General features: G+C 46.7%; 1 protein-coding gene across 1 annotated transcript; it reads left to right on the forward strand.

Moving 5' to 3' along the window:
• The first annotated feature begins 699 nt into the window (after nt 1–699).
• On the forward strand, nt 700–4,926 carry LOC135814623 (small ribosomal subunit protein uS13). Its single transcript, XM_065327775.1, has 6 exons — nt 700–804; nt 890–988; nt 1,063–1,149; nt 1,320–1,421; nt 3,118–3,209; nt 4,818–4,926. The coding sequence occupies exons 1-6, from the start codon at nt 748–750 to the stop codon at nt 4,891–4,893; spliced, it is 513 nt and encodes a 170-aa protein (XP_065183847.1). The 5' UTR covers nt 700–747; the 3' UTR covers nt 4,894–4,926.
• The last annotated feature ends 11,782 nt before the right edge of the window (nt 4,927–16,708 follow it).

The following is a 16,708-nucleotide window of genomic DNA, read 5'->3' on the forward strand; positions in this document are numbered from 1 at the left end:
ACGTTCTTGGGCTCCACGTTCTTCAGCGCGGAACTCTACTGTATAAGTAAACTACATTGTATACTAGTCACACAATATACATGTGCACAATTGTAGTATAGAACACCGGTGCCAAGTGCACAATAAAATTTAATGATTTGCTGCACCTCGGAACGTTCGCATACGGGCAACAACGGCTTCACATGGCTTCACGGTTTCATACGACTGTACTCGTACCGTCTGTATGAGAAAAGCAAATGCCGTGGCTGGCTAAAGCCCCGGCACATGCTGGTGTAAAAGTCATTGTATTGCACATGATCATAATGAACGATGAAGAGATTAAAAATGTCTTGTGAAAATCAGTAAAAATACTAAACATGTACTAGTAGTACGTACACCAGACCAAACGTGTATCCGGGACGTCCCGTTGTTCTCAGCTACTCGAAGGAGTATTTAGCTCCGGCCAAAGTCCGAAGAAAGTACATGTACACACAAACTACTGGTTGCGTTGCTGGCATAACAAACGGCAACAAAATAATTGTGCAAATAGCTTCAACCACCTGATCACCTAGTACCTATCTGTGAAGTGTGATTGCTTGGACAAAACTTCGGCCCCGTTATGTATTGTTGAGTTTTGTAGCGAAAACAGTCGCTGCGTGGGCATAACCATAACAACAGGAGGAGAAACGTTGTAAAATATCAACTTTACCTCTTGTTTTCGAAAAATTGTGATGTGACTCATCGTGAGATGAAAAGAAACCACTGCGCATGCGCTCGTTCTCTTTCTTTGCCTTCTTGCTTTGTGCAGGATCTTCTGCAATCATGGTAAATTCTTTTATTGAATATCGCCCGAAAGAGGGTTCTAGCAGAGGACTGATGGCGATTATCTTGTATTTGGACGTGTTAATAGGCACTCCTCCTACCCGAGAAGTTTCAGTACGTGTTGCGTGTGTTGAACACCAACATCGATGGACGTCAAAAAGTGATGTTCGCACTCACATCCATCAAGGTTTGTCCCTTCACTCTCAATGAAAGCTTTAGAGTCCAGTGGAGGAGTTATGAATGACTCTGTTATGTGTGCAGGGTGTGGGTAGACGTTACAGCAACATCGTGTTGAAGAAGGCAGACATCGACCTGAACAAGCGTGCTGGTGAATTGTCCGAGGATGAGGTAAATTGTGAAATGACAATTTTTTTACTCAGATAATTATTGTCGAATTACATGTAGATATCGAAGGAAATTGATGGCTCGTAGTACTAGTATGAACTCCTTGAGCTAGAAAGACTTCAGCAGCAAATTCAGTGAATTGTCTTTTGAATTATTCCCAATAAATTGCCCAGGTCGAGAGAATTGTTGCAATTCTCCAAAACCCCCGTCAATACAAGATCCCTGATTGGTTCCTCAACAGACAGAAGGACATCAAGGACGGAAAGTTCTCCCAGGTTAGTGATGTACAAGCTGTTTATTTTCTTTCACTGTGCATCATGATTTATGCCTTTTGTGTTCGAATTTTTTATGCATGAACTGAGCAGTTATAAACAATCAGGGAATTGAAATCAATTATTTTCATGTAAGTTTTATTTACAAAAGATGTTGCGATATCGGCGGTGATTAGTGAAGAAAGTGGCTGCTTGGAACGTGCTTCCTGCCAACTGACTTGACTGGCTCACTTATTTGAGGGGAAATCGACTGTCACCACCAGAAGTCAACCAGGGACCCTCACGTAGAGCCTGCGATTCTCTACCACAAAGCTATGGTGTAGTCGTCATCCAAGCAGCGACCGTTCTACAATTTCTTCGAGCTTCGAAACTCACGCATCCTGTGAATCCACCCAGGCCAGTGGGACGCAGCCTGCCCTGTAACCCACACACATCATGTACGAACTAGCATGCGGGGAGCCCCGATACATAAATTGGGGTTAGGCTGCCGCCGCACTAGGTAAAATATATACGCATGTACGATAATGGGGCCTTAGTTGTAAACGGGACAAGTCTGAAGGAAATATTGTGTGTTATAGTGTTAAGGTGGCTGGGTCGGTACAACTTTTTAGGGGTCATTTTGACTGCCTTTTTGAGTTTATCGGCAAGGTGGAGATGAAATTTGAAAATGTTTTCTGGTGAATCTCTGAAGAAGAGCCTTCTCTACCTTCCTATAGTTTTATTTTTACTTTTGGACAAAATTTGAAAACGTTTTATGAAATGTCCGTGAAAATGCAGTCAAAAATTTCCCAAAAAGTAGGAGTCAGTTGTCCATATTATTATTTGCCTCTCCATGTTTGCCTCTCCACGTTTGCATCGGGGTGTGGTACTACAAGAATCAACAAATCGACAAAATACACATCCACACCTGGCATTCGCTCAGGCCGCCCAACGAGCCAGAAGAGAGTAAATACAAGAGAGAGCTAGAGAAGAGGCACAAACCAGCGGGGTCGATAGAAAAAAGGAGGCAAAGGACATGGAAGAAAGATATCAGATTGTCCATTCCGCTTACTTCATACATCATGTCATGTTCCACTTGGGCAGATTCGGGCATTCCTCTGTAAGATCCGGTGCGGAATAGCTGCCGTCACACTACTCTGTCCAGTGCCAGGTCCCTGTTACGTAATATATCTTCATCCGTCTGCCGCTTCATTCCCTTTGCTAGGTCCGTGTTTAGTGTTGTTGGTCTAGTGGAAGGCAGTCGACCACTTTGTTTTTCTCGCCCTTTGTTTGTTGGAAGTGAGATGTTATGGCCATTCATGCTGGGGACTCCTTGTCCAGTCGGCAGATATGACCGAGTAGTCGTATCGAGCGTCTCTTACTAGGATGGTCGGTGGTTGCGTCGCAGTTTTGCGGTTGAGATCGTTGCTGATTATTTGTGTGTAGCGGATACCCACAGCGTTTCTCAGGTGCCTCCGATAGGTCGAGTCCATATTTCTATCAATTTACTCCTAGTCCCGTGCGGTTTTACTAACATACACCTTCTTTATACACAGCAACAGGAGACCCCTACACTAGTCTACAGACATCAGTTGCATGCCTGAACAGTGTTAAATTTGTTTCTATTTAGCTGCTTGTTAACAAAAAAGATTAAATTTTGATTACGTGCATGTGTGAATAGTATAAACATCGTGTTTCATTTCCCCCATTGCGTGTGTAGATCATTTCCAACCAGCTTGAGCACAAGCTTCGTGAGGATTTGGAGCGCTTGAAGAAGATCAGAGCTCACCGTGGTCTCCGTCACTACTGGGGGTGAGTTTTCTACAAAGTACCAGCACTTGTACATTCAAACCTGATCGCCCACGTTTGTTTTTTATAGGTCTAGTATATAACCCTCCCCCCAGAGTGTGTAACTCTGCATATGGGGTCTCCGACATCACGTGTCTCAGGCTTGTTCGTACATACGAAGGATAGCCTGCGCGCAATCCGAATATCTGCCATGATTGTGTATACCTGCAGTGAGTTTCTGTCAGAGAGCGCTTTTTTATTACTCCGCTGCTCACTAAAACGGGCTGGAAACGTACAACTGCGACACTACACCGCGTGATATAACTTTTTGCCGTCGGCGTACCCCATAGAAAGGGTATTAGGAGTTATACTCTTGGTTCTAGGTATAAACTGAACCCTACTGAAGTGCTTGCTATACATTTGCTGCACCTGATTGTATTGTCACACTTGGAAACTGCTTTTGTGAACGCTGGCGTTGAGGTTTTTAGTAGGGATGAAGGCGTTTTATATAACGGAGTATATCAATTATTCTGTGCAAAGAGTCTTACAGAGTTTGGCTATTTCCCGCTGTTGTAGGCCAGGTAGGCAGTAGAGTCTAATTCTGTGTTGTTCAGTACTCTTGCAAGCAAAAAAACACCCCCCCCCCCCCCCCCCCCCCCGTATGCTGCAGCATGCAATGCTGCCCGCACAGTTTCAAGTTGACATCATGTTAGTTTGTACAGGATTAAATGGGGGTTTATCCAGCACACGTTCAGGATACGTGTACAGTGCTTGCATCATATACATTATGTCAACTAAAATTCTATCAGAACAGCACCCATAGTGGAGTCAATCTCTCTAGCCCCCTTTCCGAACAAACCAACCACCGCACTGTACTTTACAGTCCATTCAGAAAAAGATGGACTTCTAGCTTATGGCCATAAATTGGTCAAATGTGGAGTTTTTAGAATTTTTTTCTGCAATCCCCTATGCAATCCTCTATTTGTCCAAAAAGCAAGCCATAGCAAGAATAGGATTTCGGCCAGGTTTTGCACCAAGAGCACTGAATTGGGAAAATCCATCGAAATCCAGGCCGTTTGACCCTGCGTGCAACAGTGCATTGTACGGTTCGAACCCCAGTTCAGGTACCCTTTTTTAACCCTTTTCAAATTTCGCAGCACTGCACCGTGTACGATTAAATCTTGAAAATACGGGAGCTTGCCAGGGCCCATCTTTTTGTGAATGGACTGTAGTCAACTTGACTATGGGGTGCTGGTTTATGCTAGTGTTGCATACTTTCACCTGCACACAGACCTGGTCCTTGTCTGCATTAGTACTTGGCACTACTTGCACATTCGAAAATGTCTCAACCGAAATATTCCTTCTCCAAAAAAAATACATGTACTTCCAATTCTCCAACTTTAATGATTGTTACTTTATACACAATCATTAGAGTTGTGTGTATACGGCGAACAAACAGCCCCTTCCCCGTTAATTAAATGTGCGCATCCTGATCAGTTTCCGTGTCGAGATTCATTGGATCATGGTGTACAGACAATAACTCCATTAGAAGTAACGAGTGTAAAATGTTCACAATCTGAGGCATGCTTATTACCAATCCTAACTCTCATTTATGTTTTGTTTTGTTTTCAGTGTCCGTGTGCGTGGTCAACACACCAAGACTACTGGCCGCAAGGGTCGCACTGTTGGTGTGGCCAAGAAGAAGTAGATGTTTTGAAGATACGAGCAACATTAATACAAACCTGTGCTGATTGTTCCAATGCGTACGTGGTGTGTGTTGTCTGGGGTAATCCTTGTGCATGGCCTTTGGCTGTGGATCAACTGCCCACTGATTGAGAACCCTCCCTGTTCTCTACAGTCATGTTTTTTTTATTTCCGGGAACTGGAATTCTGTGACCAGAATTCACATCGCTCCTTTGGAGGTGCCCATACCGCCGTCTCTTCAAGAGCACCCACCCCTCCTCGTACAAATCTTGCACTCTTGCCTGCCGTTTGGCTTTAGATGCTCGAAGATCTTAAAAAGTAGTACAGTACTTCCCCGCATGTGCAGGCACAGTCCATTTCAAACTATAGACACACACACTTTGTGCATAAATTTTTCCAAATTGGGCGCCTGTTATCCAATCATTTAGATACTATTATGAGAGTAATTGTGGAGCGGACCTGAGCAATATTCTGAAGACTATTCTCAAAAAGCTCCAGCCAAATTTAAATATTTCAAAAACCCTACACGTCTATATAGCTTTGCAATGGACTGTACATGTGCCCTAAAATCCTGCCAGAGTACCCCTACCTCCGCAACCAAGAGTCCATAAACAAAGAGTATGCAACTGTGATCTCTTTTCTATGGGCCTGATGCGCGGCGCGCTGCCTTCATTACATCATTCAGCTGCAGTCCGCGGCCGCGCACTGCGGAAAATCAAACACCGCACTTTTCCTCTGGTTTGAAATGGACTAGAGTACGGAACTGGATTTCATGCGCCAAAATTTAGAGATTGGGTAGGTACTGGATCGAATCTAGCAAAACGGACGGGCTCGTACGAGAAATTGTGAGTTTGAATGCATGCTTTCAGAGCGTGATGAAGGCAAGTTACGTACAGTAGAGTCGCGCGCTGAAGAACGCGGAGCCCAAGAACGTCCAGCCTGAAATTCTAAGAACACCACAGCCTAAAGCTAAGAACGGCGGTGTTGGTTTTCTGGCAGCTTGTGGAATACATATGATCCAGTACGGATTGTTTCTAAGAACGTGCTATAAGAACGCAGCCAGATTGCAGAAAAAATAAGAACGTCCCAGGCTAACCCCTTGGAAACAACGTTCTTGGGCGCGCGACTCTACTGTAATGAAGGACGCGCACTGACCCATAACCACAGTTGCATACTCTTTTTTATGCACTCTTGCCGCAGCCATTGGAGTAGATCCGTTTTGCTACAAAAAAACATTTTTGCTCTGTGAACATGTTCGGGTAGAAGCCCAACCGCTTATATGTGCAGTAAAGGTTTGCCTTAAAACTAGTGGTGAAACGAATGTCAAAACCTACTAGTCGAATATTCTTCAGCTTAACGAACGAATGAACGAATATTCTTTTGGTAACACAGATTACATCACATGCCCTCCTCTCAGTCATTTGATGGATATTGTCAATACTAATATATTATTAGGTATGACAAACGGTAGTGCCACGTAAAATATACTGCCACATAAGGCTACTTCGAAGTTCATAAATGTTATGTGCAACATTGGCAGTCCAGTATGGACATACATGTGCATGCATGCAGTACAAAGTCACAGGCAGGCTGTACGCACTGCACTGTACCATGTTCGGCGTCCATGTATGTGCATGCACTGCATTCGAAGTGACGTAACGAATACTCGAATGTGACTTAACGAATATTCGAATGTGACAAACCGAACGAATGTTCAAATATTCGAATATTCGTTTCACCACTACTTAAAACAGCAGTGTTTAATATCACAATGCTCAGCAGTATATCTAATCCAGCTCCCAGGTGTTTCACCAATAGTGTTCACATATAAGCGCATGCACTTTAATATAATTGAGGGATGCGCTTCAGATCTGTCCCTTTGGAAAACGCGGCGAAGAATTCAAAATTCCGCGGTGGAAAAAGGGGCGTTTTCTGCGGTAAAATCAAAAATCTGCGGCACTTTCTGCAAGTTTTTTCACCCTCCTCGTAGAGGATATGATAACTAGTCGCATGAAGGAGCACTTTCATACTATCCTTTGCAGTCACAAACTGAATAAGAGTGAAGAATCTTGGCCATTGGAGAGACCTGCACTGGCAAGAGAAATGTGCTCAAACAGATCGCAAAGTCGTTTTTCTGCTGCTTTCTGAGTAGTAATTTTAGTAATTTACCCTAAAAAATTCAGATTCCGCGGGCAAAAGTGTGGATTCCGTGATTTCCGCGGATGATGGCAACTTCTGCGAAATTTGCCGCGGCCGCGGAATCTCGTTTTTCCAAAGGGACAGGCTTCTGTCCGGACATAAGCATATCTTTACTTATATAAAGAAGAGGCACCTGTGACGTGTGTCTGTGTGTGTGTGTGTGTGTCACGCTCCTTATAAAGAAGAGGCACCTGTGACGTGTGTGTTTGTGTCACGCTGAAGCGCTGCGGGGCAGCGCTGCCCTGAGCACGCAAAGCGTGCGAACAGTGTAGCACAGTGTAGCTAGCGGCCGCAGAAGCACGGAGCACGCGAAGCGTGCGAATCATGTAGCCACCTAGCCTAGGCCATAGGTAGCACTAGCAGCCGCACAAGCGCTGCGGACCACGTGAACCGTTAACGTTCTCTGCAAATAGAAACATCTGCAACAAAAGGATACAAAAGATCTGCACTGACTGCACTCTGCATCTGATCTGCAGTGAAGAGCGCATCGCACTTTTGTTCGTAAGTAAATTAAAATTAATTAACTTATGAATTTTTTGAGCCGCTTCATCCGCCACCAGGTAATGGACAACCCTGACCAGCCTCCCGAAGGCGTAACAGACGTCCCTCCTTCTCCTTCCAACGATGAAGAACCTCCCTCACCAGGACTTCAGCGGTCTGGCCACCACCACGTGCTGAGCACGTGTGCTGTTCATGTAGTAACTTGCTTCACCCGCATGCCACATTCGGCCAGGCAACGCTGGCCGGTGGTGCTGCTAGTGCGCTTATATGTTCGGAAGTACGGTAGCATTTCAGACTGGACGTTCTTCTTTTTTTTTTACTTGGGGTCAACGTTATTCAGCGCGCGACTACTGTAAGAGGATACAATCATTATCACTTCCCTGACGAGAAGTCAGGGAGGGGTGCTTGGGAGAGACAGGGCGCTCTGGCGGGATTTTACGGTAAATGTGCCGTACCGGTACCTCTACCAACTTCTACCGACGTGACAAACCTGCTGTCCCCTGTGAATTCCGCGGATTGAAGAATTTCCGCAGAAAGTCCCGCGGAATATTGCAAAAAAGAGAGAAAAACTGCTTTTTCTGGAGACTTGATGTATTTCACAGCCAAACCAACCTGCTTGTGACTTTCAAAATCAACTTGCACAGTACACTGGGGAGCTTTCCATTTTCTTGGACCAAGAATTCGCATAATTTTGGTTAAGAATTTACATGTATAGGGACAACAAACTTCAGTGGGGTTGCGGAAATTCAATCTGTTTTTACGCTCTTTCCCTTGCATAATTGCCGCAGAATTCGGAAGGGTTTGCAGAATTCTGCACGGAATTTCTGATATTCTGCCGCGTAATTCACTGCGGACAGATTATGAAGTCAAATTGAATACTAGTACAGTCAGACCTCGCATAACCGCACACATCCGTTTTCCACAAAATAATCCGGATAATCAAACACACATACTGTATGTATGCAAGGCATATGCTGTAAATCGGTGACCAACGATTTTCTTCCGGATAAGCGAGGTCTGACTGAAGAAGTAAAGAGAAGTGCAACGCAGAGCTGAAGGTAGATGATCTACTCTTTTGAGTAGAAAAAAAGGAACACATATACCGAAGTAGTTGCTACCCCAGCCTGTAGGTCAAAAATGAACACCCTTTGGCCTTAGTACCAGGGAGTAGTACAATACTGTATATTGTACTACTCCCTGCTTAGTACTGCCGTAGTGTCTTGTATCAGTCCTGGTTTTAGTGTTGACATACATGTACATAGAACCACCTGTCTCTTATAGAAGCTTGTCTCGTATAGAAATCTGCAACATAATGTATCCCAAAGAGTCATATGCCATGCCGCGGCTTTTATACACGACTTTACAGTATCACTATCAGGATTTTGCACATTTTTCTGCTGTTTGACATCATCCATATACAGGTCGTCCCTTAATACGAGTCCGGTTAGTACATAAACCCCGTTAGTACATAAGAAATCTCAAGTCCCGGACGAAACGTGGTCACTTCCATACAAATTTTGTCGGTTAGTACATAATTCGTTAGTACCGTGATAAACCCCGTTAGTACATAACATTTCTCCGTACCCGCATGCCACCTACCTCAATGGTACATAATTTTTTGGTCTCTTGGCCTTCCAGTGTAGGCACATTGTGTTCTAGTTTCTACTTGTGGACGAAATTAGCTCAGACATCAGAGCGCACATCACAAACCGACAAAGCTCTGTTTTTTCCCGAGTGACTGTACAGGCGCGGCTGGGCATGTATCATGTAAACTGTAGAATCTTCGCTAAATGTGACCGTTATAACATAATTTTTATGTTATATCGAGGGAATCAAGAATATCTCGCTGCCTAGTCCTAGGGCGCGTTTGGTTGGTACGAACTAGAACAGGATTCACCAGAACAGCGCGTTTGGTTGGGACTGCACCTGTTCTGGGTCGGCCAGAACATGTTCTGCTTGCTCCGGCCTCGAGGCCGGAGCAGACCGAGCAGTTTCACTTTTTCACAGTGAAACCTGGTGGGAACATCGATTTTGGTCCCAAATGATCACGTGCATACGCTTTTGGGTTGGACTCGTTGTACCGTACAAAGTGACCATGGTGACCATACACAGTTTTGAAGGACGCACCCGGTTTGGCACATTTTTCCACAAAAATGTGCTCTGTTTCTGGAGTACCGTTTGGTTGGCATGAGGCTGCTCCATGTGCACCAGCTGTTCGATCCTGTTCTAGATCGTACCAACCAAACGCACCCCTAGTCATGGTAGCAAGAAACACTCAGAAAAGTTGAAAAAAGTGAAAAATTCTGGTACACAAGCAAGTTATGTACACTTTCGTTTAGTACATAAACCCCGTTAATACATAACATTTCTCAAGTCCCAGAGATTATGTATTAGGGAGGTTTAGTCCCACGTAATCCGTGGGTACTTTACGTGGGTGTACCACGTGATTTTTTTTTTTTTTTTTCCAGGGGATGGCCCACGCCTGGTAAAAAACGAAAAAGAAGTTAAGAGAATTGCAAAGCAGAGCTGGAGTGCAGCCGCCCAATAGCGGACTGAAAACTACTAGTAGTAGGATGAAAAGAGCACAGACGAAGCCAATACAGACAAAACCAGAGGCAAATGGTATCAAATGCGAATGCCCGCCTCAGCAACCGCCAAGGTGGGAGGTGAGTCCAACTGCACCGGCCGAAGATTCCGGGATCCGCGCAAACACATCACGCTGGACCGGAGTAGGGCAAAACTCAATTTGCATCGAACCCAAGACATAACACAGCTGTATGCTTCTCCAGTCTTCGCGGCTTGAAGAGAAGCTATCCGCTTGTAGAGCGACTCCGCGTGTTTGCCCAAACCACCAGTGGTAGAGAATATGGCCGGAACAAACGACGAATGCTCTATGTCGCGGACACGTTGCTCGTAGCAGCGCCGCTTCTCCTTCTCGTGCTTGGTGTAGCAGGAAGCAATGGAGGTGGCGCGGTTTGAGGTCGCATGAGGATTGAAAACCCTCACATCGATGAAGGTGCGCTCAAACCGGCCACCCCAGATGCCACTTGCCGCAACGTCGAGACGGGCCTGCTCAGTCTGGATAGCGGTGCGATACCGGAACTGCTCCCCAGTGACCGGCTGCAGGTGGGGCTCCACGGAGACATTGTGAGCCACTCGCTTCAGCATATGGGCAGTGAGGTCACGCACCTCATTGTGCCGCACCGACGGAAACCCCCCTGTGGGGCAAGACAAAGCGTGAGCGACTGAAAATGTGGCTCCACAGCTGCAAGATGATGGCAGTCGCTGTGGAAGCCAGCCGTAGCGCAAGTGGATTCCGTCGCGGAACTCACCCTTGGTGAGGGTCATGCCATGCCGCTTCAAGGGTCGACAGGTCAGCCAGGAAGAAGCCCCCTTCTCCGACGCTAGCGCAATGACCCGCTGCAACTCAGTATCCACAGATGAGGAAAGAAGCACAGCATCAGCCCGAACCGAGGCGTCAACTGTGTTCTTCGCTTGCTTCTTGGCAGCGCGTACATCGTCAATGGCGGTGCCTAATTCCATATCTTGGACCAAGATACGGCTTGTCAGGGGCGCGGTGATGTCTCGAGAAGACTGATATTGGGAGGCTCGCGACGATGGGTGGGGCAGCCCGAGACCGCCGAAGCGACACGGAAGAGCAAGGAGGCTGCGCTCCTGGGTATTCACCGGTCGTCCCAGAAGGGCAGGGATCAGCATGTTGGACACAGCATCATCAAGTGGAAGCAGGTGTTCATCCATAGCTGGCATGCCTCGGCAGAGAAAGGTCCACTTACTCTGTAGGCCATGGGTGTACGCGGCATACACAGCTTGAGGCTGAGAGTGGGCATAGTCACTCAGCCGTTGGACCTGTGCGACCCACTCCTCAACCTTCTGCTGCACGTACTGCGTGGCGAACGCGGATGACCCGATGGCTGCACCAAGGTAGCGGCATCCATCTGCCTGGATGGGAACACCAGTACCAGCGAAAATCCGGATGGCCTCGTCGAGGAGTGGGGGCTTGACCACTAGGACAGACTTAGCTGGATTTGGGAAGTAGCCATATTTGGGGCCCTTCTCCGTCAGCTGATCCCACCACACTCGGACGCTCTTCAGCTTGCCACCGGATCCGGCATCATCTGCATACCATGCCTGTACGGCTCCTTCTGTTGCAACAGCTTTCATAAGTGGGATGATGCCAATGGCATACATCGCCATGGCGACGGGGTCGCCCTGTGTGGTACCCTCACATGACAAGATCTTCTCGCCGCCGACGAAGAGGCTAGTGGGCTTTCGGTAGGTGTTGATCACGAGTTTGGCGAGTGATGGGCATAGGTGCTGGATGTTACGGAGGCACACTTCGCGATTTAGGCAGTTAAACGCGTTGGTGGCGTCAGCCAGAAGAATGGCTTCAGTGGAAGGGTCATCAAATACGTCGCACATCGCATGGATTGCCGCCTCTATGCCGCTATCTTGCCCCGCACATAGCTGGAGACTGCCAGCAGCTTCCACCAGTGTACCACGTGATACTCAGTGACCCACGTACAGACGTTTTCTGATTCACGACATGCCGTGTATGGAGGCTCACCCACGTTCCGCCAGAACGTGGGTGAAAATCAGAATGGAGCGCATTGTGCAAGCTGTGAGGGTGCTCAGCTGAAGAAGTTTCCGAAGCACGAAATCAAAATATTCGATGAGCTTCTTAGGCCCGGGTAGCTTCGTCTTTGACCAGGTTTGGGCCTTTCGCTTTATGCTTTTGTTTGTTCCGTGTGACTAAACACAACATTGCAACGTGGGTGCCCTTCATCCACTTTACGTGGATCACCCACGTACGCGTTTCCGTTACGTGGGAACTAAACCTCCTTAATGAGGGACTACCTGTACCGGGAGCTTATAATTATTACAGTATACTCTTGCCTCAGAAATGATGTTCCCTCCAGAGAGCCCTACGTACAGCTGCACATACCGTATGTACAGAGCTCCCTGTGTTCCTCATTTAGAATTGTTTCCATTGGATCCCTATACAAGACAACATGAAACATCAATCGAGCTATCCATGACCGTTTGCTCTGCCTTGTAAAGAGGGAATTGAGCTTGTAGAACGGCTTGAGGTGACGTTATAATGAATTTTGTCTACAAACGAATTAGCAGTATCTCTTAAGACTTGCATAATAATTGTATTGCTAATTTACTATCGAAATGCATTTCGTGAGGGGATTTTGGACCGTTGTCTTCCAGTCTACTAATGAGGTTTGTCTTGTAATCGATGTCGTACTAACGAGAGTAGACCTGTATCCGGACAAGAGTGCATACCTGGGAGTAGTAAATTGTTTCTAATTGTTTCTATTTTACTACTACCATACTACTCCCTTCCACAAAGCAAGAGCAGCACGTAACCGTGCATCCAGGGGTTGTGTAGTCTTGCACTATAGATAAAGGACTCTTGGATGTCCATGTGCACTGATGTATGTGTACTTGTACAGCAAAGCAAAAAAAGTGACAGCCTGTTGTCGTATTGACAGGGCTAGGGCCCGGAATAATTATCATGATTATACAGTGGTCCCGTCAGGCGAAAAAGCACGTCATCGTACATTTGAGATCAGCGGGAAGAAGATGACGACGTCCACTAATTTAGTATCTGTGCACACCAATCTGCTGTGTGTGTGACTCTAGCTCTGTGTGTCAGCTATGATATCATCTTCTGTGGTTCCATGCCTAGCATGCATGTACCAGATGTACGTCTGAATCATTCTGCAAAGTTTGAATGACGTAGGTTGAGCGATCGCTCCGCGAAATATACTTTTTGAAATTCTCTTCATAGTATATCTTCCACCATTGAAATTTCGAATTTCTTCAAAAAAAGTGCTGAGAGGGGTGGCTTGCAACCTCGATATGGCTTGTTCCAGGCATGCTTTGGAGCCATCTTCTGTTGAAGTAGTGGCGGGGATCTGCCCTGCAACTGCTACAACAAAAAATGATTCGATCTGAGAAAGGGTGAGACCGCGAATCTCGGTTGAATATTGAGTATTTCAAGCCTTTTCACGACGAAGATGAAGTTCTTTTTGAAGATGGACGTCGCGGCAAACGACATGGTGTCCGACGTCTGGCGTCTGGTGAAGCCAGGGATCATTTGTCCAGTCAGGTCGGCAGCCTAACCGTCGGTAAGCTTGTGTTTGGATCCCGTTCTGCTCGATGTGGTAGATCACAAACAATTTGATATCGCACAAATTGATCTCAGCATCGTGCGTACGGTATTTTATATTCAGAAAAGCCCAAAGTGTCTCTGTGTGGCCGTCCTATGCCACGAGAAACTCCAATCAGGCTCCTATGTCCTCTGCCTTCATGATTGAATGTCCACTTCGTTTGAACAACGAACACAACAATCGAGGACGGCTTTGCAATCAAAAATACAGCTATACTGGAGCTGAAAAAAAGAAGAAAAAAACGTGCTCAGGATGAGACTCGAGTACACGCATACTCTCCCAGCAGGTGAAACGCAAATTTTTGTGAAAAATGCGTGACGCCGACTGACCAGTAATTTCGCCTGACGCTCTATAATCCGGCACCATTTGTGCCACGAAAATCTGCTGGATTAGGGAGGGTGCTGGATTAACAAATCTGATTTACTGCTGCAATGTACATGAAGAGGACATTTTGGCTACTGACAATTGTGCTGGTTTATCGAGGGTGCTGGATTATAAAGTGCCGGATTAGAGAGGGACGACTGTACTAGTGTAGTAGCTGGCCCTCGGAGACAATTTCACACACTCAAATATAGCACTCACTTTGTGGTTTCACGAATACTCGTTAGGACAGAATTATTAGTTACACACTCGGCAAGTAAAGATAAGAAATGAAAGAGCACAAGAAAAGAACAATGCAAGAAGACAAAGCACACGGCGAGCGGCAGCCATGTTTTCAGGTCATCAACCATGTACCAATCAGCAATCTATATAAACCGGTCGCCGACGAAATTCTAGAACATTAGTATAATTAACCAATCACAGTTCACAACAGACAGTCATACGGGTAAAGTGGGGAAATACGGGTTTAGCCATACACGACTCATACATTACTCACCAGTCACGAGCGACTCACGGAAAGGGTAATAACATGCAGATACAAAATACGCAAAGAGAGAAAAATGTAACTAACTGCCCATCTTGGGGTTTGAACCTAGGAATCTGTATCAACACAAGCTCTACAAATAGGTACTCTTTTACTGCGAAAAATATACTTTATATCAAAATGCAACTCCTACACTAGTACGCTTGGGCGAGGTTGTCTTTGTGCATTTCAAGTATTGTAGTTCTAACTGTTCTATACTCTGTACCGCTTACTGATACCAAGAGTATTATTATACCCCCCCCCCCCCATACTCTTGCTGGCTCATGCACTGTAAAGTACCGTCAGAGCGCCCCACTATCTCGTCCTTTCGTGGTCGTCTTGTGGAGGTGGTTTCCTGTCCAAGAGTACATGTGCTCTTGGTATTACGACAGGGACCTTTTACACACAGTCATTGCACGTTGTGCAGTCAATCCGCACCCAGTTTACCTTCCAGCTTATGCGAGCTCCACATAAAAACATGCCAAGTGTGACGGTACAAAAAGCGTTCTCACACCATACAAACTTAGTAGCATACTGCCATACCATTTTCTTCCCGTGGCTGTAAAATCAAGGTGGGGTGCTCTCGCGGTGCTTTACGGTATTGTCCATCCATAAAAATGTCATCTCTCAGGCCCTGCAGCCTGGGCCAGATTCCAATCCGATGTAGACCAAAAAAACTAGCCCGGAAATTGTAAAAGTGTAAAAATTACAGCAAAAGTGAACTGACACACGTACCCCATTCCCGGGGGAAAACACGTATCGCTTGCCCGCACAGCTGTTTGTTGGTGGTGAGGTCCTGCTATCGCAAGAGGGCACCACCCAGGGCGATCCACTCGCTATGCCTATGTACGCCATTGGCACCGTCCCCCTCATAGAGGCAGCAACGCCACACAGTCCTGGTATGTAGACGACTGGTCAGCTGGTGGCAACTTGAACTCGCAAAGGTGAAGAATTGGTGGGATGTACTGAAAGACAACTTGCCAAGGGTCCCCAATATGGCTACGTTACCAACGCAGCTAAATCGGTAGATCTACTGCTTGTCAAGCCACAGTTTCTGGAGAGGCAACCCAGCTCTTTCGCGATACTAATGTTGTCATCAGGACGAACGGGTTCCGGCATCTTGGTGCCAGCAATTGGCAACCCTGTTTTTTGCCAGGAGTACGTAGGCGGGAAGGTGGATGAATGGTGTCAGCAGCTCCTAGTCCTGGCAGCATATGCAACATCCCAAGCAGCTTATGCTGCGTTCGTGTTCGGGCTGAAGCATCGCTGGAGTTTCCTAGCCCGGACTATGGATCTCCCTGCAGATGCCGCCTACCAGCCACTGGAGGACGTCATTTGTCAATTCCTCATCCCAGCTATGACAGGCAGGAATCCACCAGGAAGTTCTGAGAGAGCTATCCTTGCTCTCCCCTGTCGGCTTGGTGGGCTGGGCCTCATCGACCCTGCTCTGCAAACAGTATGGCCAGTCTGCGAAGATCACCGAATGCCTTGTTTCAAGGATCCTGGAACAACACTGGTCCATCGACGGTGTAGCGGCAGCAACCAGAAGAGCTAAATCAGACACAAGGACAGTGACTCGCCAGCTAGAAGCAGATAACGCAGCCAGCATCTACCAACAGCTTGACGCAGATTCGAAATGCGTCATCGACTTGGCATCGGAGAAGGGAGCCTCCAGTTGGTTAACGTGTTCGCCTTTAAAACGCCATGGCTTCCGTCTCCACAAGACAGCCTTCCATGATGGGCTCTGCTTGCGTTTTGGCTGGATTCCGGAGCGTATGCCGAGTCATTGTTCCTGTAGCGAGGTCTTCAACATCGAGCACGCACTATCATGTTCTCTTGGTGGATTCCCAGCACAATGAGGTGAAGGACATCACTGCCCACATGCTACGAGGAGTTGCCCATGATGTGGCGGTGGAACCTGATCTTCAGCCGCTAACGGGCGAGCACTTTGTACACCGCTTAAACCGAAACCCCGCCTCTCCGGCGTCCATCTATGCCAAGCACGAGAGAGAAAA

This window comes from Sycon ciliatum, chromosome 4, assembly GCF_964019385.1.
Source record: "Sycon ciliatum chromosome 4, ocSycCili1.1, whole genome shotgun sequence".
Taxonomy (NCBI): Eukaryota; Metazoa; Porifera; class Calcarea; order Leucosolenida; family Sycettidae; genus Sycon; species Sycon ciliatum.